This window comes from Venustampulla echinocandica (assembly GCF_003357145.1).
Source record: "Venustampulla echinocandica strain BP 5553 chromosome Unknown scaffold_0, whole genome shotgun sequence".
NCBI lineage: Eukaryota > Fungi > Ascomycota > Leotiomycetes > Helotiales > Pleuroascaceae > Venustampulla > Venustampulla echinocandica.
Genome location: NW_022474205.1, coordinates 589,843 through 612,332, shown reverse-complemented (window position 1 = coordinate 612,332; position 22,490 = coordinate 589,843). Strand labels below are relative to the sequence as shown.

The following is a 22,490-nucleotide window of genomic DNA, read 5'->3' as shown; positions in this document are numbered from 1 at the left end:
CTACCGGTCTCCTGCCCTATTATATTATTGCCTTTGTAAGAGGGGAGCTGTAGGCTCACGGCCGCTTTGGACGATCGATACTGCAGATTTGAGATGGTTGTGAAGACGATGATGATTGCGATTGCGATAGCAGCCACTGATAGCCTCTTTCTAGGTAGCCATGATCCGGCCAGCATCGTCTTCATATGAGCGACATCTTTAATACTAACAAAAGATAATACGAAAGTGCAGGTATATATTCATTCATCAGCATTGATGGAAATGAAGCTGCTTTTGAGCGATGATGATATTGATATGCGGCGCAGATAATAAAAGCGCCGAATAGCCTACCTAGGTACATTGATGAGCCAATAGTGTTCTGGCCTTACCGCTGTACAGAGTAGATCCCTGACATTTCCTTTGGGTGCTTTCGCCCTTGCCCCAGAACAAAGTACTTTTATCTTTGGAAAGTATCGGGTAAAAGCTTACTTTACTTTTTCGAATAAAAATATATACACAAAGCTTCGAACATAAAGGGCGTAAAGCATTCGCTTTCTCTCGTATCTGCCTTGCGCAACTTTGGTATAAAAATACTACGCGCTGCGTTCCTGCGATACTGTACGCGCAGGGGTCCGGGGTAAAACCACGAGGCCTGATTTATATATATCTTGCAAACACAAACACCAACACCAACACCAACACCAACACCAACACCAACACCAACACCAAATTCCAACATCTTGCTCCCAAGGCGTTTCAAGGGAGATAACGCTCATCCAACGAAATGAGTATAGAACAACGAGAGCCCGGTTTCAGTGGAGCCGCCAGCTCTCGGCAACGTATAAGCTCGCTGTATATCTAGCCACAATTAAGATATTCAAGCCGTACGAATATCTCAATTTCAGTTAGATATTACACAGCTTGAATACTTCAATTTTCGTGAGATATTTATACAATATGAGATTTATATCTAGGTGATACCCTCGGGGCCGTATAATACTGGCGAAAAGAGGTTTGCACCAAATTCGCCTAAGAATAAGCCATAGTAGGTCACATACACAAATGAATTATAAAAATTAGGGTTCCTTTGACACCGGTGCCTATATCTAATCGGTCAACCCCATCAAACTCCATGAGAAATCAAGAATATCGTTCCCGTTCCCATTCCCGTTTCCGTTTCCCCCAAGCATCGGAGTGTCCTGCTCCAGCATGGGCCCGAAGTCAATGGGCCCGGAGAACAGATGATCAAAGTTCGCCATACGCGCCTCGACATCCTCTTGCTGGTGAACCACAGGTCCCGGCGGGTGCGCGACGAATTCAGGAATGTATAGCCCGCCAGGAGACTCGCCGCCCTGCGATGGCCCCCCAGTAGATCCAGTAAACCGACCACTGGCCTCGTCTGTAGTCGTAGCGGCAGCCGAATTAGATGCCCTCGGCGTCGCGGACTCCTGATATGCAGGCAGGTACGTAGAGAGTTCGTTCTCCGGCGAGGACCACAGATTCTGATACAGCGCTGCCCCGTCCTCCGCCTCCTTCACAGCGGCCTCGTCTGTTGCGTCATCCGTCGCCTCCCTGGGACTCAGTCGGAACAACCGCGACACCACCGTCGTCCGTGAGAGCCGGGCGCTCTGCTTAAGCTTTGTCTGATTGTCGGCGGCGGCCTTGAACAGCCTCTTCACAATAAGATGGTATCGTGCTGCCTGCGGGCTGTTCGCCGCAAAGCAGTGCAGTAATTCGTCCGTGTTCCGGATGGCCTGCTCAATTTCTTTCTCCGGGCCAATGCCGCCAAAGTGTGAGGAGCTGACTACAAGGCCTGCTACGAAGATCAAGGCACTATTCCTTGGGTCAGTCTCGGGGGGGCTTAGAATCGGCAAACATGGGACTCACATTGCGAGCGGCATGTTTTTGAAGAGCATGTCGGCGACGAGGAGTTCACGGAGCAGCTGAAGCGTGTAGATAGCTGAGTCGATGCAGGCGATTGCGCCATCGTAGATCTCGGGAGAGGTGTCTGTGTCTCTTCCATCTGCTGCGCTCCGCCCGAGGCCTGAAGTCTTTGATTTTGCCTTGAGATGAGCAATAAGAAACGGCCTCATGAGAAGCATCATCGCGAAGTAATACGAGCAGGCACCGTGTGTGTTTCTTAACACGACTTCCCGCGAGAGAAATACCGACTCTCTTGGCGTGGGAAATGTTGGATTCTCGGGCTGATATGGCAGAGGTCCGGCCCATCATGGCACTGAAGAATAAGTCGTGGAAGCGTAGTGTCTTCCAAATACGACACCTGAGTCTTTATTTCAGTACCTGTCAAAGTCACAATGTCTCGAATTTTATGCCTCACCTTAATTGCTGCTCCTCCTTGCTGCTCCTCCTTGCTAAATGCTGCATTGGCCTCATCTCTGTGGAGTCCCAGAGATTTCGCAGCGCTAACTGCAGTCCCCAAATTCAGGTACGCGCCGTTCCTTCGACTGCATCCCAGCATATACATGCTTATTAGTAGAGATACCTGAATCGTCTCTAATGTTGGGTCATTGGTTAGTTCCTGGAGCGCTATCAGCCGTCCATGATGATAGAACGACTGTGCTCGTCGACTGTCGAGCAAGCTTGACTCCCGTGCCTGTGCCCCAAGGGCTATGACAAGGTAGATGACCGCAGATGTCCCGGATTTTGGGGGAATGAGGCCGTTTATCCAGTATCTAAAAACTGTCATGAACTGGGGCACATCAAAGATATCAATGATGCCGCAAGTCTAAATATGCATCTGTTAGCGGGGTGATCTCGCCACACAGGGGAAGCGGCTCACGGAAGTGAAGTAAGCGTCGACCAAGTCTTTGATATCCCCAATATCACTGAGGAGATGGGGCTCCATGTCGTGTCTCTCGAACGGAGGCAACTCCTCCATCAATGATAGGTTAGAGACATCAGAGTTCAAGGATGAGAACACGTCGCTCGACTGATCGGCTATAAACTGCTGGATATTCTGTAGGAAGTGTAGTGTTGCACAATTGCCTAGGTAGACTGTATTTCCCACGTGTCAGATGACATGAATATGATCATGGATCGGACAAGTTATGGTAACACACCTGCTTTGCCCTTGGTATCATACATCATAGAAGACATTCGAGGCACGAGAAGCTCTGGCGCTCTAGGCCTGGTCCGCAACCCTCCCGGACGAGGCGCCGACGACGACGTCCTGCCATCCTTTGCGACTGCTGCAGATGCTGACGGAGGTGATGCAACTTCTCGTACATCTGATTCTGAGATCCTTGGGGGAGATGGCTCCGTCTGACTGAAGGCTGGGGATGCGCGACGCGGCAAGGAAGCGGAGCGTTTGCAGGCCTCTGGTCGTTTACGTTTCACGCACTGCGAGCAGGGAGTGTGGCCGTCATATTTCTGCTTCGAGGCCTTGCAATAGCGGCAGGCTTGCGCTACCCGTCGGCGAGATGCGGCATCGACCTTAGGACGGGGTATTGATGATTAGGCATTTAACGCTGTCTCACATAATTAACACACACACTTGTAGGATCCTAGAGAGCATTGCAGTAAGAAAGATGCTTGGATGTAAAGTGTGAGTATGATGCATGTCGGACTCTGACGCGATAGCTTATCAAAGATGGATGAGCCGCAGTTGTGGGGTACTGGGTCCGGGGTCAAGTCCAACTCCACTCTTCACCCGCACCCACTGACACGGTCATAGGCGGCTTGCCACCCGATTACCAGTCTGTCGGAGCAAAACAGACCCAGAGACGGGCAATTATGTCGTATTCTTACGCGAATTTAGTCCAAAACTCTCTCACTAGTCTACCTTAATACCAAGGAAATCCCCAGATTCACTGATATCAGATATTAAGAGTGAGGGGAAATAAGATAGGGTATGGTAGGCCAAGTCCATATCCGAGGCCACTCTCGTAGTAAGGGACCTGCGCACAGTATAGTGAGAACGAAGCCTCTAATCTTGGACCAATTATGTCGTCGAAATTTTGTGCTTTATAAAAGGCATAAAACGGGAGCACGGGCGAATACTAGCAGCAACGTTCCCCAAACCTTTCCAATGATTGTACGTATGTTACCAACTTCGGCCGGCTTGGCTGGGCTGCGGCCAGGAGAACAAAGATTGTCGTTGCTCCATATTTACCCCAAACTATCAAAAACCGAGGAGAGCTAACCCCAAGATAACCGGACATATACGGAGTACGATAACCGATATGTCCGGTAGCCAGCGGTGCTCTATCCGGCGTGTCAGGGTGGTCAGAGTACAATAGTATGTTTGTTAGGAACACAGTGTGGGATGGAAATGCCCACATCCGAGCCCCTATCCGATGTCTGAACACATCCGATGCCGCTTTCCGAACAAGCCAACACGAGTCGTGGAGTATGGGTGTGGTGGCAACGGACAAGCTGGAGATTTACCATGTCGATTACTATCCGTACCGGCCATCTGTGGAGATCTCTCCATCAAATTGATTGTGTTCACAGATGTATAATTCTGCTGCAAAGCCATAGCCATACCCTGGCCATAATTTTTTGTAGCCGTCGCAAGTCAACAAAAGAAAACGCGCGAGACACCGGCGGCAATCTTCAAAGGCTAGCATGGATAGAACGCCATCTACATCATCGCCGGCGGCAGAGGAACGATCTTCCGTGTCTACGTCGCTGATCTCGGTCTTCGCGATGCTTCAGTAGCAGACGTCCAGCCGCCACTCATCAACCTACCTTACACATTTCCCAAGAATGTCTCACGTATCGCGGACGATTTTCTCACCAACGAGGAGCTCAAGATCACCTCGTTTGATGCGCCAGAGTTGGTCCGGCTGATACGGGAGAAGTCCTACACCTGTGAGGCTGTAACTCGAGCTTTCTTGCGCCGAGCTGCACTGGCACAGAAAGTTGTAAGCTATCACGCTACTTCCCCATTCCTGTTTCGTGTCAATCTCTCTCATTATATGCCTAACTAATCAATATCTAGGTTAATTGCATCACCGAACTCCTTCCCGAGAGGACTATTGCCCGGGCGAGATATCTCGATTCTCTCCCTGAGCCGTTGGACCACTTCATGGCCTTCCGATATCAGTCAAGGAACACCAGGGCATGAAGGGATGTGCCACACATGCCTCCTATGTTGCATTTATTGGACAGCCACAGGCTGTGGATGTCAGCGTTAATGATGTCCTCTGGGAGGCTGGCTGTGTCTTTTACGCGCGAACGACCTAGCCACAGGCCGTGATGCAGCTAGAGACAGCTTCTAATATATACAGGATTACTCTTAATCCTCACAATACCGACTTAACTCCAGGCGGAAGCTCTGGGGGCGAGTCAGCATTGCTTGCCATGCGGGGTAGTGTACTTGTACGGGCGAGGCAACCACATTATCTTGAACGTCACTCCTAACAATTATTAAGGTGTCGGTGGTGATGTTGGAGGCTCTATCCGCTGCCCAGCGGCACATACAGGTACATACGGTTTCAAGCCCACTCACGGTCGCCTGGCGAAAGTAGGAACAAAGATGGCAATGCTCGGACAAGAAGGAATTCCACCCACGCGAGGGCCCATGTCCACCTCCCGGTCCGGATCATCACTATTTATGGATGCGTATCTGAGTTATATGAACCGTGGATAAAAGATGATTATCTCGTGCCAATTCCGTGGAGCTCGGTTGAATTGACGCCCAAGTTAAAGATTGCAGTGATGTGATCGGATGGGATCGTCACACCACATCCACCAATAACTCGAGCGTTGCGAGAAGTTGTAAAGTCGATCACGGATGCCGGGCATGAGGTCGTTGACTGGATTCCTGAAGGGCATGATGAATGTTGGGACATTACTCAGGCGCTCTATTTTGAAGACGGGGGCCGAGCAGAGGATAGAGTCAACGCGAAGGTAGTGAGGACATGCTTCCACTCACCAAATGGTTGGTGAAGGATAACCCGAACGTCAAGTATCAGGGTATTGAGTCACGCTGTGCAGTATGTCTTCCACTATCTTCAGTATCCTGTATCCCTACTCACTCACTTCTCAACAGCTCAAGGTTCGCCGCGATAGATACCGTCTCAAGTACAATAGACTGTGGCTGAGTACTGGGAAAGATGACGGGCACCCCGTCGACGCCATTCTTCTTCCAGCGGCCCCTGGATGCCCACCACCCCACGGCAACTCCAAGTACTGGAGCTATACAAGCCAGTGGAACATGCTTGAATACCCAGGAGCCGCATTCCCGGTGACCGTCGTCGATCCAGAGATTGACGTAAAAGACACGAGTTATGTGCCGAGGAATGATCAGGATAAGTTCAATTATGAGTTGTATTCTCCGGAGTGGTATACGGATGCGCCGATCGGTCTGCAGCTTGTGGCGAGGAGGTTTGAGGTCGAGAAGTGCTTAGCGATCTTAGAAGTTATCGAACGAGCAATGGGGAGGCCATAGATTACGTATGTTATAAAACGACGCTTATGAAATTTGGTACCAATTATGATTGATGGGGAGGATGATGTGGAGTGCACATATTGAAAAAGTGGCGAGGACAACAACTAAAAGCCTTGTCAGCCTACCGTATCCTCCGAAATTGAGATATTTAAGTAGCGTAGATATCTCAATTTCGGTCAGATATTCGCGTGACTTGAATATCTCAATTCTAGTTAGATATTCAAGCGAAATCGGATTTATATCTAGGTAATGGCCGTTGGCCCATATAATACCGGCGAAAAAGGGCTTGCACCAAAGTCGCCCAAGAATGCTCCATAACCACCAACCTAATATCTAACTGGCAACACATAACTTTTTCAAAACTTATTATTAACATCAAAAGATTCTACATTTTAGTATTTTCACACACTAATCGGCTGCGGCATCCCTGGCTTCGCCTCATAGCTAATCCTCCCCGCGGGCAAGAAAAACAATGCCACAAGGGCCCCGCCACGCACTTCGGGATAATGATGCGTCCCAGGGCCGGGGCTCGTCCAGCCTTCGCCCTGCCAGCCATTCATGCCCATCAGCTCCGCGCCGGGCGTCAGCTGGATGACGCAGTTGATCTCGCCATAGGGGTGCTGGTGGTACTGGCCGCTGTATTTTTCGATGCTCTCCATGTAGACGGTGGTGATGCTGAAATAGCGGTTCTCCTCGCTCGGCCAGGCGACCTTGGAGCGACGATACTTGGGCCCGTCGAGCGCCTCGGTGGCGACCCAGCCCTCGTCGTTGTCGAGCGCGCCCTTGATGAGCTCGCAGAAGCCGTCGTAGAAGCGGTTGCCGCGGCCGTAGTCAGCGTTGAGACGCGCCTCGAGGTCTTTGCCGGGGGTTCTAGGAGGGAATGGATGTTAGCAATGCTTGTGTGAGGGGGCATGGGGATGGGAGAGGGTCGCGTCTCACAGGTTCTCAACCTCAGCAAAGAACTCGCGCGCGAGGTCGATGAGGCGCTGATGGTTGGGGTGTAGGGAATTGGTTTCAGCGACGGCAGACATGTTGGAAATATGCTACTCAAGTATCTGGAATTTGATGGCTCGTCGTGGGATGATGCTGGAGAAGTCAAACGCAAGGTGGTGAAGTGAAATATCGCAACAAACTGACACTAATAGTGACGTGGAAGAGTATACACTCTAATATACAATGCGAGCTAAAGAAATGGACGGAAGGAAGAAGCAAAGAAGAGTAAACAGAAGGAAGAAAAACGGATAGATTGCCTCTGCAGCTACTTGAGTAAGCTACATAACTCACAGTTACTCAGTACAGCAGTCGCTGCCCCGCTGAATGGATACTCGAGTATCACAAATCGCATATCATATATCGATAACGGATGGCGGATAGCAGATGGCAGATAAAGCCGGCAATGGGATTGTGGCATATTAGGTAAGCTGCACTACCCGAGCACCTGGTCCTCCGTACCAGGTGCAGTGGATGGCCAAGCCTAGGCTACTCAATCATATTGTCTCAAGACTAATGTGAAATCGGAATGTCCACACACACCTTTTATGCAATGTACCGCCCAATTGCGCTTCAAAATTCCGGGCTCGTTTTGCTGAAGAACGACGCTCAAATCGGGCAAGCAAGAAACGAAAGCCCGAAGATGAGGAGTAAGTCGCTATCGTTCGACCTGCTGTTTACAGTTGCTCCGTACCTTGTCAATGTATGAATCGTACCGAGTTTGAAATCAATAGTATGTGAAGACGCCGACGATGGGGGTTGTGGATGCGTCGGGGGCTGAGTTGGAGGAGTTTGAGAAGCATGGAGCGAAGACGACTCCGTTGGGAAGAGTAGGGGAAGCGGAGGAGGTGGCGAGGGCGGTGAGGTTTTTGGGGTTTGATGGGACTTTTGTGACGGGGACGGAGGTAGTGGTTGATGGGGGGTTGGGGTTTTTAAGATAAGTGAAATGTGAAATGTGAGGTGTGAGTGGTGGTGACCAGCGTACGTAAATAGGAAATAATCCCATCCCTAAACCCTATCAAATTCAAATACTCCCCATTACCTAGGTTCCCAAGGGAACGTTTACTGTAGTAGATGGATGTTAAATGCCGTCTATCCTTAGTTGGGAACACACATTATTAGAGTAAGCTACCTGCTGAGCTCGTTAAATCCTACAACCAATGTTGGACTTAGTTAGAGACCAACCAGGGTTCATTATGTCTGGGAAGTTTCCCACTCTTATTCCTTTTGAAGTTGGCACCAGAATAGTCAGCGTAATGAAACTAATTTATGGTTGCGCTGCATGCTAGAGCGAACGCTGGTCTTCTAAGTACAATAGTACCAATACGGCTGAGAAAATAGCCTCTTTCATAAGCTCATGAATGCATATAGGTATCAATCAGTCTCACCTTCTAGAAGGGACCCGTTTCCCCTCTAACTGCGGCAGTTTTTTCCTTCGCTCAAGACCTCCTCAATTACCTGATAATGTCCCCTTCTTTATCAATCCCCTCCAAACTTTCGAGAATATCACTTCCCCCAAGAAACCCCTCACCACTAGAAGTAGCCTTTTGAGGGGTAGTCCAAACCTCATGAAATTTGATACTCTCGTCACTTGAAGCCACCACAATGCATCCTTCTTTGGCAGTGCGAGTCAATATCCGGTCGCCCTCTGCACTGGTCTGGCTCTCGTCTGGGCCCCCAGGATATGATACTGCGCACAAAGCGCGGTGCTGCCCTTGCCAGGGAATCGCGGCGACTTGTCTGCATTCAGGCCAAGAAAACACGGCTATTCGATATGGATGATCTGGATCAGTATAACCGAATGTAGCTGCAATTTCTCGTCTAGTAGTGGACCAGATCAACGAGGTTACCTGAGCAGAGACACTGATAGTCGCAAGACAAGCTCCAGAGGATGTATGAAAGAAGTGAATGCCTTTGTCATTACTTCCGCCACCAGTAGCAACAAGTCCTTCGCGCCATGGGCAAAAGGCAATGGCTTTGACGGCAGCTCCATGAAGCCATCTGTGTTTTTCAGCTCCCGCTCTGATTTCGTTCACCCGTCTTAGCCCGGAAAACGTATAGATATGGTGGATTTCATCACCGCCAACCAACACTTCTTCTACATTTTCGGGGTTCTGGGATATATTACGCATGACGCTGCTCGTCTGGAATAGACAGCAGGTATTATCATTTCCTCCGGTGGCAAACAAGCTGCCATCCAAGTTAAATGCCATCCCACAAATCGGCTGCGTATGAGCAGAGATTCGAAGAAGTAGAGCCATGGACCCAGACCAGCCAGTAGCAGCTACCTCTGAAGGATGTGGCCATTCGACAGAGAAATAGTAAACACTTCCATGTTCATCGCCAACAAGCAGGTCTTCCGTTCTAGCAAACATGCCAGGCATTATTGGACACCGTGAAGCTCGCAGTGTAGTTGTTGGTTTCCAAGTAACACACGCAATGGAATGGGGCTGCTGAACTTCGAAGCGTGGTAATATTGTATCATAGAGAGACATCAGACCTAGTGAGCCATCTGATTTGCCGAAGGCAAGAATACATTTGCATCCTTGAACCGAGGAGAATGCGAGAGAAGTGAGCCACGGACCCGCGGGATCCACGCCATGGAGAAGATGCGCGCCGCGTATCTCCGACCACGCATAAAGATATGAGCCGAGGCCAACAGCGAGTGTGTGGCTGGTGGGCGAGTAAGCCAAAACCGAACAATAGAAATCGTCTCGGAGATTTGGAGCATTGAGAACTCTACTTTAAATGAGACAGAGCTCCCATTGAAGGATCGCGACTTACTTGAACGGCACGCTTAGCAGAGTCCGTGGCTCCGGTATTATCTGAGGCTCTAATTCTAATTAGCCTAGTAACACCACACGATTGCGAAGGGCATACTATATTCAGCCCCATTCGTCACCCATTCTGTTCCATTCCAAATAGTCCTCGGCTTAACTCTGATTTCTGTACATGTGCTACTTATTGCTGGACGCTGCGGTGAAGGCGGAGGTTCTCGAAATTCAAGAACTCGTGATATTCTGTCCAGTTCGAGCGCTTCTGCAAGTCGGCCCTCGTGCTTGTTTATGTCTTCCTGCTGTATCTGTTTCGCAGCAGAAAATGAGGTGGTGTATAGAGGTGCGTTGGTCCCATTTCCAAACTGACCCCCTCGACCATCCGAAACCCCTGTGATAGATGGAGCTAGCCCTCCAACAGTCCATACGGTGCCAACACTCACCTATCTCTAGTTAGCATTTGGCAACTAGGCAACCGGGACTTGGCAGCTATGGACTAATGATGTTTGCAAGACCTAAGTATGTGATATTTATTACAGGCTTGGTGGACAAAGGGCATATATTTGGCATGATTTACTCACCTGACGCTCGCCATTAGGTCCTGGAGCTTCTTGGCGAAATGTAAGAGTAGTGGGCCCTGGAACCGGGTCAGTTATGGCTGCGTGCGATAGAGTAGTCTCACTCACCCGTACCACCCCTCCGACGTCCAGAAGTGTTGCGTCGGGGTATGGCACGGCTCGCTTCGGGTGTTGAAGACGCTGCTTTTCTAGTGGGACTAAAAGCATCAGGGCTAGCATCCTTATGCCGGAGTAGCTTTTCATCGGCGGTTAGAGTACGGGGGTCTTTGTGGGCATGGAAGGTATGAGTTGTAAAATCTACGCTGGATCTTCGTGCCGGAAGAAATCTGTCCGGAGACCTCCGAGAGTCAGTAGATGACAGGCTAGAATGGCTATCGAATGTTTTCAACAAGGTCCATCGGCGGAAAAATGAGCGTGGCCTCGAACGGGGTAACGTAGTGGCAGTTGAAGGGAAAATTTCTTCGTCCGAAGGGCCATCATACCGGCATCTTATTGCCAAAGCTGAATGGGGTCTGATGATCAAGGCAGGGTCGAAATCACATAGGTCATATCGCAGTGCATCGGAGTCTGGGTGATATCTTGTTAGTCATTTGGGCAGAAATATTCATTTGATCTTGGTGTGTCACCAGAGAGATTGCATTTGAGCAAGCGTTGTCTAATCGTATTCCTAGCGGGTGAACTTGACTCGTATCCCGAGTCAGTAGGGCTGTCTCGAGTCGCAAAAGGGCGGGAAACCATGTTGTTGACGAAGGATAGCATGCTGATGCACAGAACGAGCGGTTTGAGGAGGCTGACGGTAGCCTACGACAGGAATGTAGACTATCGACTCTTCTCTCTCTCTGCAGGAAACGAAAGAATGGGGGGGAATTGTGCTAAAGTGATTTAAAGAGAGAAAAATGAGGAACCAGTCTGCGAAGTTGCAGATATTGTTGCCAGTCCACAGGGTCCCTGAAAGTAATGGCAGTGAGTGCCCTCCGCTTCCAGGGTGAGGGCGCTGGCAAGTCCCTGGTATGGGAGGTAAAGGTTTCAACTCAATAATCCTAGCGTTCCTAAGCTGATATTTCTGAGCGTGAAGTATATATTGGTTAATGGTTAGTATCCATCCATGTCTGGTAATCGAATAATTGTACGAAGTATGGGAGAGGAGAATGGGCCCAGAGGGAGAGGATGTTAGGATAGAGCTCTGGTGGGGCAGTAGCTGCCTGACTCAGCTGTATCCTTGGTTGCCGGATCGCTGACTAGCCTAAGGACATCGACAACCCCAACTCGCAACCAGCTACGTACGAAGTACAGAGGAACAACCCAGTCCTTCAACTTACTTCGAGCTTTCGCGAGGTAAGAGGCCGTGTTGAACCGACATGGCAAGCGTATGATTCTTTCGTCCTGTACCTGTACTTGAAGCTGGGCTGATCTTAAGATAGCATGGTATTCCCCGCCCTGCGACAACTGCACACAGAACGGAGCAACAGCTACAGGAGGAGCAGCTACAGATTCAAGAATACAGGGACTTAGAAGATCTGATTAGAACGAAGGTAAGGGAACCCTTACATCTACGGGACTACGCTAATACACTCAGATCGCCGAGCGCCAATACACCCTTGAAGTCCTCCAACTTACCTCGAAACTACTCAAGAAGAACCCTGAATACTACACAATATGGAACGACCGCAGGCGTTTGCTAATTTATGGCTTATTTTCCGAATCGTCGGATTCATCTTCCTCATCGAAGGAACCGTCGAGTTCTTCTCCGACCGTCACTACCTCAACCTCCTCCGAAGGTGTCTCCTCCTCTGCTGTTTCTACGGCCGAGAACTTGACCACGACCCTGCACGACCCCCCCTCCCGGAATCGTGGGAAGAGTGGTACAATTCTTGATTTGATAAAAGGAGAGCTAGAATTTTTGTTCCCAATAATGATCAAATTTCCAAAATGCTACTGGTTGTGGAATTACAGGCTGTGGATTTTGCAACAAGCAAACGAGAGGCTAGACCCAGATATCGCAAGGGACTTGTGGAATCGAGAGCTGATACTAGTTGGAAAGATGTTGGTAAAAGACAGTCGAAACTTCCACGGATGGGGCTACCGGAGGATGGTTGTTACGCAGCTCGAAAGCCAGGAGTTACATGGCAAGAGTATGGTCGAGTCGGAATTCGAGTATACTACAAAGGTAATCCATGGTCTCAATGGACTATCGAATTTCTCGGCCTGGCATAGACGGAGTAAATTGATACCGACACTGCTGGATCAACGCGGGGCAGATGATGCCACACGACAACAATTCTTGGAAGATGGTGATTTTGCCTCGTACTTTTGCTGAATGCCACTAACAAGGAATCAGAATTTGATCTCATCATTTCAGCGATGTATACAGACTCATATCCGTATGCACAATCGGCGTGGTTCTATTATCAATTCCTAATGACAACGGTAACCGATTATGTTGGTCACGCTACGATCACACCCAACTGGACCCAGGAAGATCGGGTTGTATTTGTTACTCGCCAGCTAGCTGTCCTCGGAGATATGCTCGATGGTGCCGAGGACTGCAAGTGGGTATATGACGCCTTGATTGAATACACTCTAGCTTTGTGCCAAATGGAGGAAAGAGAACCGCTCCCTGATGAAAAGACTGATTGCCAATCGTGGTTGATGGAGCTAAGGAAGCTAGATCATCTTCGGTCTGGTAGATGGGATGATCTGGAAATATCTCTCGAAAAGCGTTAAACCTTCATCGTGACATTAAACCATAACTCTTTTCCTGGATTGGGGAAGTGGCGAACCTGGATATGAGACAGGCTATCCACCAATGCAGCCCTTGCACCGATGACTTAGGAGGCTGAGGCTGCATCTAATTACATATGCCTGTGCGCTGAGTAGGAGATGAAAGGTCACCAATGTTGAAATATATCACTGGACACGATTGTTCCACCGTATTCCGAATCATCAACAAAATGACGCTTATATTCCACTTGCGACGCTATATCAAAAATTCTAGCCTTGATAGAAACGCAGCCGTCACTTTAGGCATCGAATAGTTTAAACAATTGTGTTTGTTTCTTGGACATCTCACTGAATATCAATTGCCGTACCAGCTCAGGTATTTACGCACTCGCCAGCAAGCAAGGAAGTCCCAATATTTGCGCCTCTAGACGCACATCAATAAATCATGGACTATTACCTCCTTGCGCACTCTCTTTGCCTTGCCAAAAAACATGCCCGTCATCATGGAATACTATCGGCCGATGCTCACTTCACCACAGGGGCGGAGTTAGAACCGCCAAACACCGATACCTCCGATTATAATTTCCATGACGATCAAACGAGTAACCATCTCGCTGCAGTTTGGTCTACGTTTACCCGCTCCCGGACTTAAGGGCCCATCGAGTGTTGTGTACTATTTTTAGTGGCTGGCTTGAATGGTGTTTTGCTTGTTTTGGCTTCGACTTATTCATGTTCGCTCGACCTGTAATTTTTGCCTCGTCTGCAATCATGCGTGTATGGAGGCTAGTTTAGACTTAATAATTTTGCGTTTGGCTGTAAAATTTGAGGAATTGCATATTTATCACATGTACAGCGTTAGTTACAGGTAGTTTTGTTTTTCCCAGGTTTATTTTGCAGTGAACGGGAATCATATAAGCAGTGTTTGTTATTTTGTATAACATGATTGGATAGCTAATATTTTCAGTTATCAAAATCAGTGGGTACAGCTTATAAAAGTTAGAGAAGTGAAGTCATATGCTAAATGGTGGATATATTTGGAAGCTTTTTAATGCTGTAGACTATATTTCTAGTGTGTTGTTCATTCATTCCCCGTGTGAGATTCCGTCTACTGATAAATCATCAAGTACTCACATATAGCAATCCATTCGTATAAAAATGATTCTAAAGCCACAAATTAAATGCCCAAATCCATCAAATCCTATAGCAAGGCTTCACGGAGTTAAGACGTGCTCTCCGAACTTTCAACCATGGGGCTCGCTGCTTCGGCCTTCACAATCTCCATTCGAAGACAAGAAATTCACGTATATATATGCATTAGGTCCCTGGTTCTCCCCGTCCTACTTCCATCAAACCAGTGCTTTCTCATTTATCACTATGGCTCCCCTCACCGATAAAAAGATCGTTCTGGTAACAGGCGCCAATCAAGGCCTCGGTTTCGAAATTATTCATGTCGCAGCACTACGCGAACCCTCTGCAGTATATATTCTCGCATGTCGAAATGTGGACGCAGGCAACGAAGCAATTAAGAAATTGAGCGAGAAGGGTGTTAAAGCTGAGGTGGAGCTGTTGAGACTGGACGTCACGAGCAATGATGATATTGTTGCAGCTGTGAAAGCCATTACTGAGAAGTATGGACGGTTGGATGGTAAGTCTACAATACAATGGCTTTCTAGCAAAATGTCGGATGTGTGTGGGGGTATATGTATTGCCCGAGAAGCTGGTAGCAGTACTCCTGGCCCAACGACCGTCCCCACTGAGGGGAGCAGTTCCTTACATATAGAACGCATCTAACATAAATCAATTACAGTCCTCATACACAATGCCGGAATCAGTAATATGCTGCCAGCGCCGTCTGATAATACAGGAGACCTTGGAGCGATTCCCAACACAATTGCAAACGTTTTCACCGGACCACTCGCAGCGCAGGCTTATAACGCATCTCAAATCAAAGAACTCACTACAGAAGACCTCGCGGCAATGCGCCACACATATACAGACGTTTTAAACACAAACCTAACATCTGTCGGCCTCATCTCCGCCGCTTTTTTGCCCCTCCTCCGCTCGCCCCTAGTTAAACATCCAAAGGTTATTAGTGTCACTAGTGGCCTATCTTCCATGACCAACCAGCTACGGAGGAAGACGCTTCGAGGTTTAATCTACGGAGCAAGTAAGACAGGGCTGAATGGATTGTCGGTCACCTTGCAGGCTGGGGAGAATGACCGTGTCGAGAAAGAGGGCTCTGAAAGTGCGAGGATCAGATATTTTGTCGTGCAGCCAGGGCTTTTGAAAACTGCTTTTACCGGTTTTATGGAGGGTATCAGAGAGCCGGAAGAGGGTGCTGAGGTTGTGGTTAGGCTGTGTGTTGATGAGGCTGATGAGTTCGTGCAAGTGAAAGGGAATGAGGGTATAAAGTATACGTATGAAGGTGGGACGTATTGGGAGTTTGAGCAAGGAGAGATGAGGGAGGTACCTTGGTGAGGAGTCGAAAGGATAGCCCCTGGACAGATATGCATTTTCATTCTCCGTTTCTCTGCCAGTCTGCTCTGAAAGGGTTATTTATATAGAGACGATACGGGTATCGGGACTCGGTTATATCTGTGATTGCTTCATAAAATATAAAGCTAACTATGCACCTGTAACAGATGCATATTCCAGATCAAGCAATGGAAATGGCGTGACGTAAGTCCAAGTATGTCCACCAACACCCATCGAAAATATCTAACAATTTATTTATCATTCATGGCGTCCCAATACTCCATGGGCCATGTTTGAGTCCGTTAAACACGTGGGATAATCGTCACGCCCCAAGGCTTTTATAATGTAAGAATGGGAAGCTACCTTTAGCCAATCCAAGAGGCTGATCATAACGTTATTATAGGCCACTACACACACCCTCGCAGTTGGAACTGGTCCGAGACTTCAGACCGGCTTGCTAGAGAGCGACGAGCGGGAATACCCCTACGTTCCCTGTTACCCCCTTTGGGCGTGGCAGGCATGATTTTTGTCTTGGTCCTTGGGGTATTGATTGTTATCATTTTTAGCGATGTAAATATGGATGGCAGCAGATATAACAGCAGCAGCATGGAGCACTTGCAGATAGCCACAGAGGTACTGTACATGTGACAGCAGTAGAAAACTTCAAAATCAGATCAACGCTGTGTGTGCATGTGTTTGTGTGTGTGCTTGCATTTCCTGCAGGCTACGGATCACCACGACTCTATATATTAGCCTTAGGCCCTGTTTTGATCGTTTCGGGACCTGGGTTGATCTGGCTGGCGGCGGGCAACACGTAGGTCTGGTTGACTCTCTTCGGTATCCAAATTGCTCCCAGCGAATTGCCAATAAGAAATTGGCCAAGAGGGCGTAAAAGATCAGGCCGTTCGCTTCTGTCGACAGAGCATTCATTCTCCTTTGTAATTGCGATTTATACTCGAGATTTAGGGCAGTTCAACTCAGCCAGAACGGCTTCGTCGGATTCCGATCTCATCGTGGGCAGAGATGTTGTGGTTGTGGACAAATATGGCCTTAGTGGAGCGCGGTGGTGGCATTTAATGATGTAGGAAAGGATGTAGCCATCATGCATGATAGCGATTTTGATCATGTAGCAAGCATGTAGGGGCAAATGTAGCCGAGGGGAGTATCGCTTGTTCATAAAAGGAGTACGCTTATCTAGCCGAGAATTCTACAGGTACCCAGGTACATTACCCCTCTCCTCCCACCTACTTTCTCTCCTTACTCTCTCCAACTAAACTCACCTATCTCTATTATCAAGATCTGATACAAAAGAACCCGAGCTAGAGGTACTTGATATCGAAGAACACGCTGTAGAAGAACCTTAATCTAGTTGCGACGTAGAGAATCGACTCAAGGCAGAGGGGGGCCGAGTGGACTTCGGTAATTCGAGTAGGAGGTAATTTATAGTATAATAGAATTAATTTGAATCGTTTCTTACTCCTCCTCTCTAATTCTCTACATAATCGCTACATGCTCGCTAGGTAGGATCGTATTCTAGAGGGGTTATCATATAATCTTCTCGAAAACCCCCCATCCGACCGTAAGGTATAAAAGGGTCTACACTATAACGGATAGATGAAAAACTTGTTCTCCAAATCTGTCAGATCCAGCATCGCAAGGTCTGCTTTTCTACGGACAATCTCCCCGTTCTCGCCCACCTCCTCAACGATACCTTCACGGTCATCATCACTCAACTCAGCGGCCCATTGCTCCCTCTCCTTATTTCTACGACCCAAGATGAAGCTAATGATAAACAGGATCGCTGGTGTACCAGCCCAAGCAACAATAATCATGGACGCCCATGCGCCGTAGTATCTGGGGGCGGCACTGGGAACCCAAATCTGTGGTGAGACGAGGTTTCCAACGCTATATCCAATCATGAACATAACGTTCCGTGTGAGCTTCTTTGTATAGCCAGCAGCGGATGATGTTGCCCACCCGAGACCGATGATATAAGTTGTGCCATATGTGTGCCCTGCGAGAAGTAAACATGCTAACATGCCAAGCTTCTCAGTCCACTTGATTGTGACCATGCCAATGCCACCAGCGATAGCAGGCACGCACCAGGCAAGTCCATGCCATGCAAGTCCTCTAGGCCAGCGCCGCAGTGCCCAGGTGGCAACTAGACATACAACGACTCCAAAACCACCACCAGCGACAGCGACGAGAGTAGATCCAAGCGTAGTGACGCCCAGAGATGTTGTCAGGAGATTCTGCTGGCCGTATGTGAGATTGTTGGAGTACATGAGCGTGAAGGCTTGCAACGCAAAAAGCCAGGAAACGGGATCTTTGAGGGTTTCGATAAATTGTTCCTTCTTGAAATGTTTCTGCTCGATAGAACTTTGGCTGGAGCCCTGCACACGTCGAATGACATGGACTTTCTCCTCGGTGGTCAGGAAACGAGCCTCACTGGGGTTATTTGGGTAGCAAAACCATGTCCAGATAGAGAGGAAGAATGTCAACCCTCCAGTAGTGATCATGAAAAGCTTCCAGGGAAGTATGGCAGTCTTACCCTTACTCCAGACAAGCCCGTAGGATACGAAGCCAGCGACAATGGGCGCTGCTTGACAGGTGATCCAGAAAATAGGTTGGAGAAATGACTGTTCCTCGCGATTGAAGAACATTCCAATTGTCATTTCAATTGCTGGAACGACGACGGCTTCAACTACACCGAGAAGAATTCTCACAACGGCCAGCCCAGCGTAATTGGTTGCGACACAGTGGAGAAAGATAATCACCGACCAGCTGAACACGACAGCCCCGACAAATTTTCCAAACGGAAGTCGTTGCAGCAGATAGTGGCCAGGCAGTTGTGCAGCGACGTATCCTGTTCCTCATTAGAGACGACCTTTTCCTGTACAAGCTGTCAACTTACCAACATAGAAAAATGTGTTCAGGTTGTTGTATTGAGCTTTGGAAATTCCTGTTTCTTCGAACAGTCCGAGGATGGCAGCATATCCAAGTGAGGATTTGTCAACCTGATATCGTTAGTAGGGAGGCACCCCTATTGGCGTGCGATGAAGATACTCACAAACAAGATAAGGTTGATCGCTGACACCAATACCATGACATGGAGGTAGAGTTTCCTTCGCAGTTTTTTCTCCTTCTCTGGCGTCAACGGGCCAACTTCATGTCCATGTTGTTCGATAAATCTCAGTGTGACATCCGCGTCCTTTTCCTTAATGGCCTTCACGGCAGGCTTAGCAGCCGTCACCACTTGAGAATCCTTTTCACTGCCCATGGTGATTGTCAAAGCTAACGAGTGACTTGCCTGTCTTCAGAGTTGGAATTGGTTTTGTCTTTATCTACATGCCTTGATTACTTTTAGGAGACCCACATCCTTCAATTGGCCCTTTTGATATATGATACAATCCTTATCTTCAATTGTGCAACATGCTCTTGGCCACGCTATGTGGAAACTTGGGATTGAAGTGCTTACATACGAGGCGAATTAAACAGAGGCGTGTACCACTTTCCCAGCATTTGACGGAACTAGGTCTCAGCTTGCATGAGACATGCTCTATGAGTCACTAAATCCATCCCCGTAGTGGATACAATGGGGATACTAGTTCCTTCTCTGCCTAGCACCTACAAAGGTGGAATACGGTCTAATCTCCAGTTGTACAAGAATGCCATTGACAACGCTATAGAAGTCGCTCTAGCGCCCATTTGTTACGCCCGGTTGGTCAATTTCACCGATTAGTGTATGGGCCCTCTAATTGATCCATATACTACCCCATACCTAAAGTAAATATATTGACCTTTTGGCCACCCCGTTACTCAATACTTTAGGCCTAAGCCTTCACTAAAGGCTGATATATTCTCCTTTTACTAGTACGGCCTACCGCTTATTATACATCACGTCATTATCTGTGGGTATTGCACCTTCAGGGTCCCGCAAATAAGTTGAAATTCTTCAAAATTTTAAAGATTAACTATTCTATCTAGAAAGATTAGCTTGTCAATTCAAACGCCTAAGTTAGATCGAGTTAACTCAACAAATTGAATGACTTAACGCTGGTCACTGCCCATTAAATGATTGCAACAAGTGGATTGGCAAAGTCGTGATCATGGAAGGATGGGATGGATCCACATTCGCTTAGTAAACTAGTTCATGAATGTTTGGCATGGTATGTAGTATCGTGGGATGAGGATCGGATAAGCATTATCGGACTACCCTGCCACTTGGCGGTTGTAAAGTGGGATGCATGTAGCGAGTTTCTGAAGGTGTGTGGCTTTGAGGTGCAGAAACCCGACTTCTATTTCCTTATCCCTTAGTTTGATAGAATTTTGGTTCTTAGATGCCTTTTGCAATTTCTGTATTTTTTTCTCTCTCGCTTTGATCTAACGTTTGTAGGACGATTATCGAGGCAACTATCACTATGTCAGACAGAACGGATCGGCCGTTGTCAACACAGCAGGAGGACGTGCAGAGAAGGAATACTATACACAATACTCTACACCAGGAGTCTTCACCACAAGAATTGGCCCTGATTCATCCTGCTTCGGCGCCTACATCATGGTTTCGCGGCTGGGGACCATCAATAGCGATCGCAGCAATCGCCATATTAAGTGTCCCAATGACCGGAATAGGATACTTCTTCCGGCCATCGATAGATCCGAAGAACTACCACGCACGAGCAGAAAACATCTTGAAGTCGACACCTCTCATTGATGGGCACAATGACTTGCCGCACCTCATTCAGGTTGAGTTGTATGGCAAGATGACTGATGGAACTTTCAATTTCAACGATCGTCTACTGGGTCATACAGATATTCAGAGGATGAGGAAGGGGCAGATGGGTGGGCAGTTCTGGAGTGTTTTTGTGGAGTGCGCAGCGGTTGAGAACATTGATGACCCGACGGTTTAGCTTCCCCCTGTGATAATACTTTTGAGAGGTTAACCTAATTAATTAAGTAGTGGGTTGTTCGAGATACATTAGAACAAATTGACATTGCACGAAGATTTATCTCGGAATACCCAAGTGTGTTTGAGTACTGTGCCGATGCCAGATGCGCGAGGGATGCATTCAAGAAAGGGCGTATTGCAAGTATGATTGGTATAGAAGGGGGTCATCAAGTTGGAAGTGAGAAAGTCCTGTCTTGCCTTAGGCGACAATTGCTGACCTGCTTTTAAGATTCTCTTGGTGCTTTACGACAAATGTATGATCTTGGAGCGAGATACGTCACTACAACCCATAATTGCGATAATGCATTTGGAACAGCTGCTTCCACAGTTGCTGGTGGTGGTCAGGACAAGGGCTTGACAAAATTTGGCCATGAATATGTTGCAGAAATGTTAGTTGATGATTTCATATGACATTTCAGGCATGAAATAATACACTCACTGACACTTCGAGTTTGCCAGGAATCGACTTGGAATGATGATCGACCTATCCCACGTCTCGCACCAAACAATGCGTGACATCCTCTCCATCACCCGCGCGCCAGTCATCTTCTCCCATTCGGGCGCATATTCCGTTCAGAAACACCTTCGCCACGTACCTGACGACGTTCTACGCAGCATCAAAAAGAATGGTGGCATTGTGATGGCAACTTTCGTGACTAGATTTCTGAATATGAAAAATCCGGAGGAAGCAACTATACATGATGTGGTAGATCATATTTTTCACATCGCTGAGATTGCCGGTTGGGACTGCGTTGGAGTTGGTTCAGATTTTAGTGGGACGCCTGCTGTGCCTATTGGTCTCGAGGTGAGTTCAATTCGAGCCTGGAAATTAGAAGAATTATGCTGACCTTGTCATAGGATGTATCAAAATATCCTGACCTGGTGGCATTGCTGCTGCAGCGCGGGGCGACCGAAGAACAAGTTCGTCTATTCGCAGGTGACAACTTACTTCGTGTATGGTCCAATATTGAACTTGCTGGCAAGAGGCTGCAAAGCGTAGGCCAGAAAGCAAATGAGGCTGTGTGGGAAGAGAGATTGGAAACTTGGCCAATAGGCTTTCCGAATTCCCCTTTCATGTACCGAAAATCAAGAGACAGAACAAGAGGTCTGAAGAGTACTCCGCATTATTTCAATGTGGACGCAAAGGAAGGTGTCCATAAACCTGATAATATTAGAAAGGAATAAATATTATAAATTACTTTTACATCTGGAATACTATCCCACGGCAAGTTCTCATACTCTTGTAGGCGTCAGCAGAGTTTCAAAAAGTCTCTATATAAGCGACCACAGGGCCAAACATTTGGTTCTGCTTATGAAAGAACCTCCAGGACTGCGCCTTATTTCGAAGAAGCCAACAACGAGCAAGTTCAAATCAAGAGTGGGATGAACTTATGGTACGTAAGAGATCTTTCCTAAAGGAGGACTTGGAACATTCTCCAAACACTCATGGAGAGAAACATTTACGGATGCAATCGCTACAGAGTCCGGACCTATACTACTCCTAATTAATAACCCAGAAAAGCTATTGGTATAATTCTTTGCTTGAATTCTGTCAAACCCTGGTCAAGAACTTCCAGATATTATAAATCCCAAGGAAGGGTGCCTTTTTC

General features: G+C 47.9%; 10 protein-coding genes across 10 annotated transcripts in view; 5 read left to right on the top strand and 5 right to left on the bottom strand.

Annotated features, from left to right (window-relative positions):
- Positions 1-185, bottom strand: part of BP5553_00187 (Glycosyltransferase family 69 protein) — a gene marked incomplete at both ends in the record, with an annotated part of 1,395 nt that extends 1,210 nt beyond the window's left edge. The window contains one exon of the mRNA XM_032008810.1: positions 5-185. Coding sequence (XP_031872864.1) covers positions 5-185 — 181 coding nt within the window. The remainder of the gene's footprint in view (positions 1-4) is intronic.
- Positions 186-1,085: 900 nt separating this feature from the next.
- Positions 1,086-3,096, bottom strand: BP5553_00186 (uncharacterized protein; the record flags this gene model as incomplete). Its single annotated transcript, XM_032008809.1, has 5 exons — positions 1,086-1,812; positions 1,867-2,042; positions 2,318-2,725; positions 2,780-2,985; positions 3,060-3,096. The coding sequence occupies 5 exons, from the start codon at positions 3,094-3,096 to the stop codon at positions 1,086-1,088; spliced, it is 1,554 nt and encodes a 517-aa protein (XP_031872863.1).
- A 1,216-nt stretch (positions 3,097-4,312) lies between these two features.
- Positions 4,313-5,068, top strand: BP5553_00185 (uncharacterized protein; the record flags this gene model as incomplete). The annotated part of the gene is made up of 3 exons (XM_032008808.1): positions 4,313-4,348; positions 4,575-4,865; positions 4,943-5,068. The coding sequence occupies 3 exons, from the start codon at positions 4,313-4,315 to the stop codon at positions 5,066-5,068; spliced, it is 453 nt and encodes a 150-aa protein (XP_031872862.1).
- Positions 5,069-5,864: 796 nt separating this feature from the next.
- On the top strand, positions 5,865-6,394 carry BP5553_00184 (uncharacterized protein; the record flags this gene model as incomplete). Its single annotated transcript, XM_032008807.1, has 2 exons — positions 5,865-5,939; positions 5,996-6,394. 2 exons carry the CDS (start codon positions 5,865-5,867, stop codon positions 6,392-6,394), a joined length of 474 nt encoding a protein of 157 aa, XP_031872861.1.
- A 401-nt stretch (positions 6,395-6,795) lies between these two features.
- BP5553_00183 (Uncharacterized protein) lies at positions 6,796-7,425 on the bottom strand (the record flags this gene model as incomplete). The annotated part of the gene is made up of 2 exons (XM_032008806.1): positions 6,796-7,264; positions 7,334-7,425. 2 exons carry the CDS (start codon positions 7,423-7,425, stop codon positions 6,796-6,798), a joined length of 561 nt encoding a protein of 186 aa, XP_031872860.1.
- Positions 7,426-8,838: 1,413 nt separating this feature from the next.
- On the bottom strand, positions 8,839-11,474 carry BP5553_00182 (WD40 repeat-like protein; the record flags this gene model as incomplete). Its single annotated transcript, XM_032008805.1, has 6 exons — positions 8,839-10,123; positions 10,169-10,217; positions 10,265-10,601; positions 10,740-10,795; positions 10,845-11,303; positions 11,363-11,474. 6 exons carry the CDS (start codon positions 11,472-11,474, stop codon positions 8,839-8,841), a joined length of 2,298 nt encoding a protein of 765 aa, XP_031872859.1.
- Positions 11,475-12,094: 620 nt separating this feature from the next.
- BP5553_00181 (Protein prenylyltransferase) lies at positions 12,095-13,460 on the top strand (the record flags this gene model as incomplete). Its single annotated transcript, XM_032008804.1, has 4 exons — positions 12,095-12,103; positions 12,158-12,268; positions 12,313-13,027; positions 13,075-13,460. 4 exons carry the CDS (start codon positions 12,095-12,097, stop codon positions 13,458-13,460), a joined length of 1,221 nt encoding a protein of 406 aa, XP_031872858.1.
- Positions 13,461-14,831: 1,371 nt separating this feature from the next.
- On the top strand, positions 14,832-16,455 carry BP5553_00180 (uncharacterized protein; the record flags this gene model as incomplete). The annotated part of the gene is made up of 4 exons (XM_032008803.1): positions 14,832-15,102; positions 15,265-15,814; positions 16,100-16,136; positions 16,336-16,455. 4 exons carry the CDS (start codon positions 14,832-14,834, stop codon positions 16,453-16,455), a joined length of 978 nt encoding a protein of 325 aa, XP_031872857.1.
- Positions 16,456-17,533: 1,078 nt separating this feature from the next.
- BP5553_00179 (putative cysteine transporter protein) lies at positions 17,534-19,212 on the bottom strand (the record flags this gene model as incomplete). The annotated part of the gene is made up of 3 exons (XM_032008802.1): positions 17,534-18,798; positions 18,847-18,949; positions 19,003-19,212. 3 exons carry the CDS (start codon positions 19,210-19,212, stop codon positions 17,534-17,536), a joined length of 1,578 nt encoding a protein of 525 aa, XP_031872856.1.
- Positions 19,213-20,353: 1,141 nt separating this feature from the next.
- On the top strand, positions 20,354-22,065 carry BP5553_00178 (Dipeptidase; the record flags this gene model as incomplete). Its single annotated transcript, XM_032008801.1, has 5 exons — positions 20,354-20,836; positions 20,893-21,058; positions 21,110-21,269; positions 21,340-21,685; positions 21,739-22,065. The coding sequence occupies 5 exons, from the start codon at positions 20,354-20,356 to the stop codon at positions 22,063-22,065; spliced, it is 1,482 nt and encodes a 493-aa protein (XP_031872855.1).
- Between the last annotated feature and the right edge of the window lie 425 nt (positions 22,066-22,490).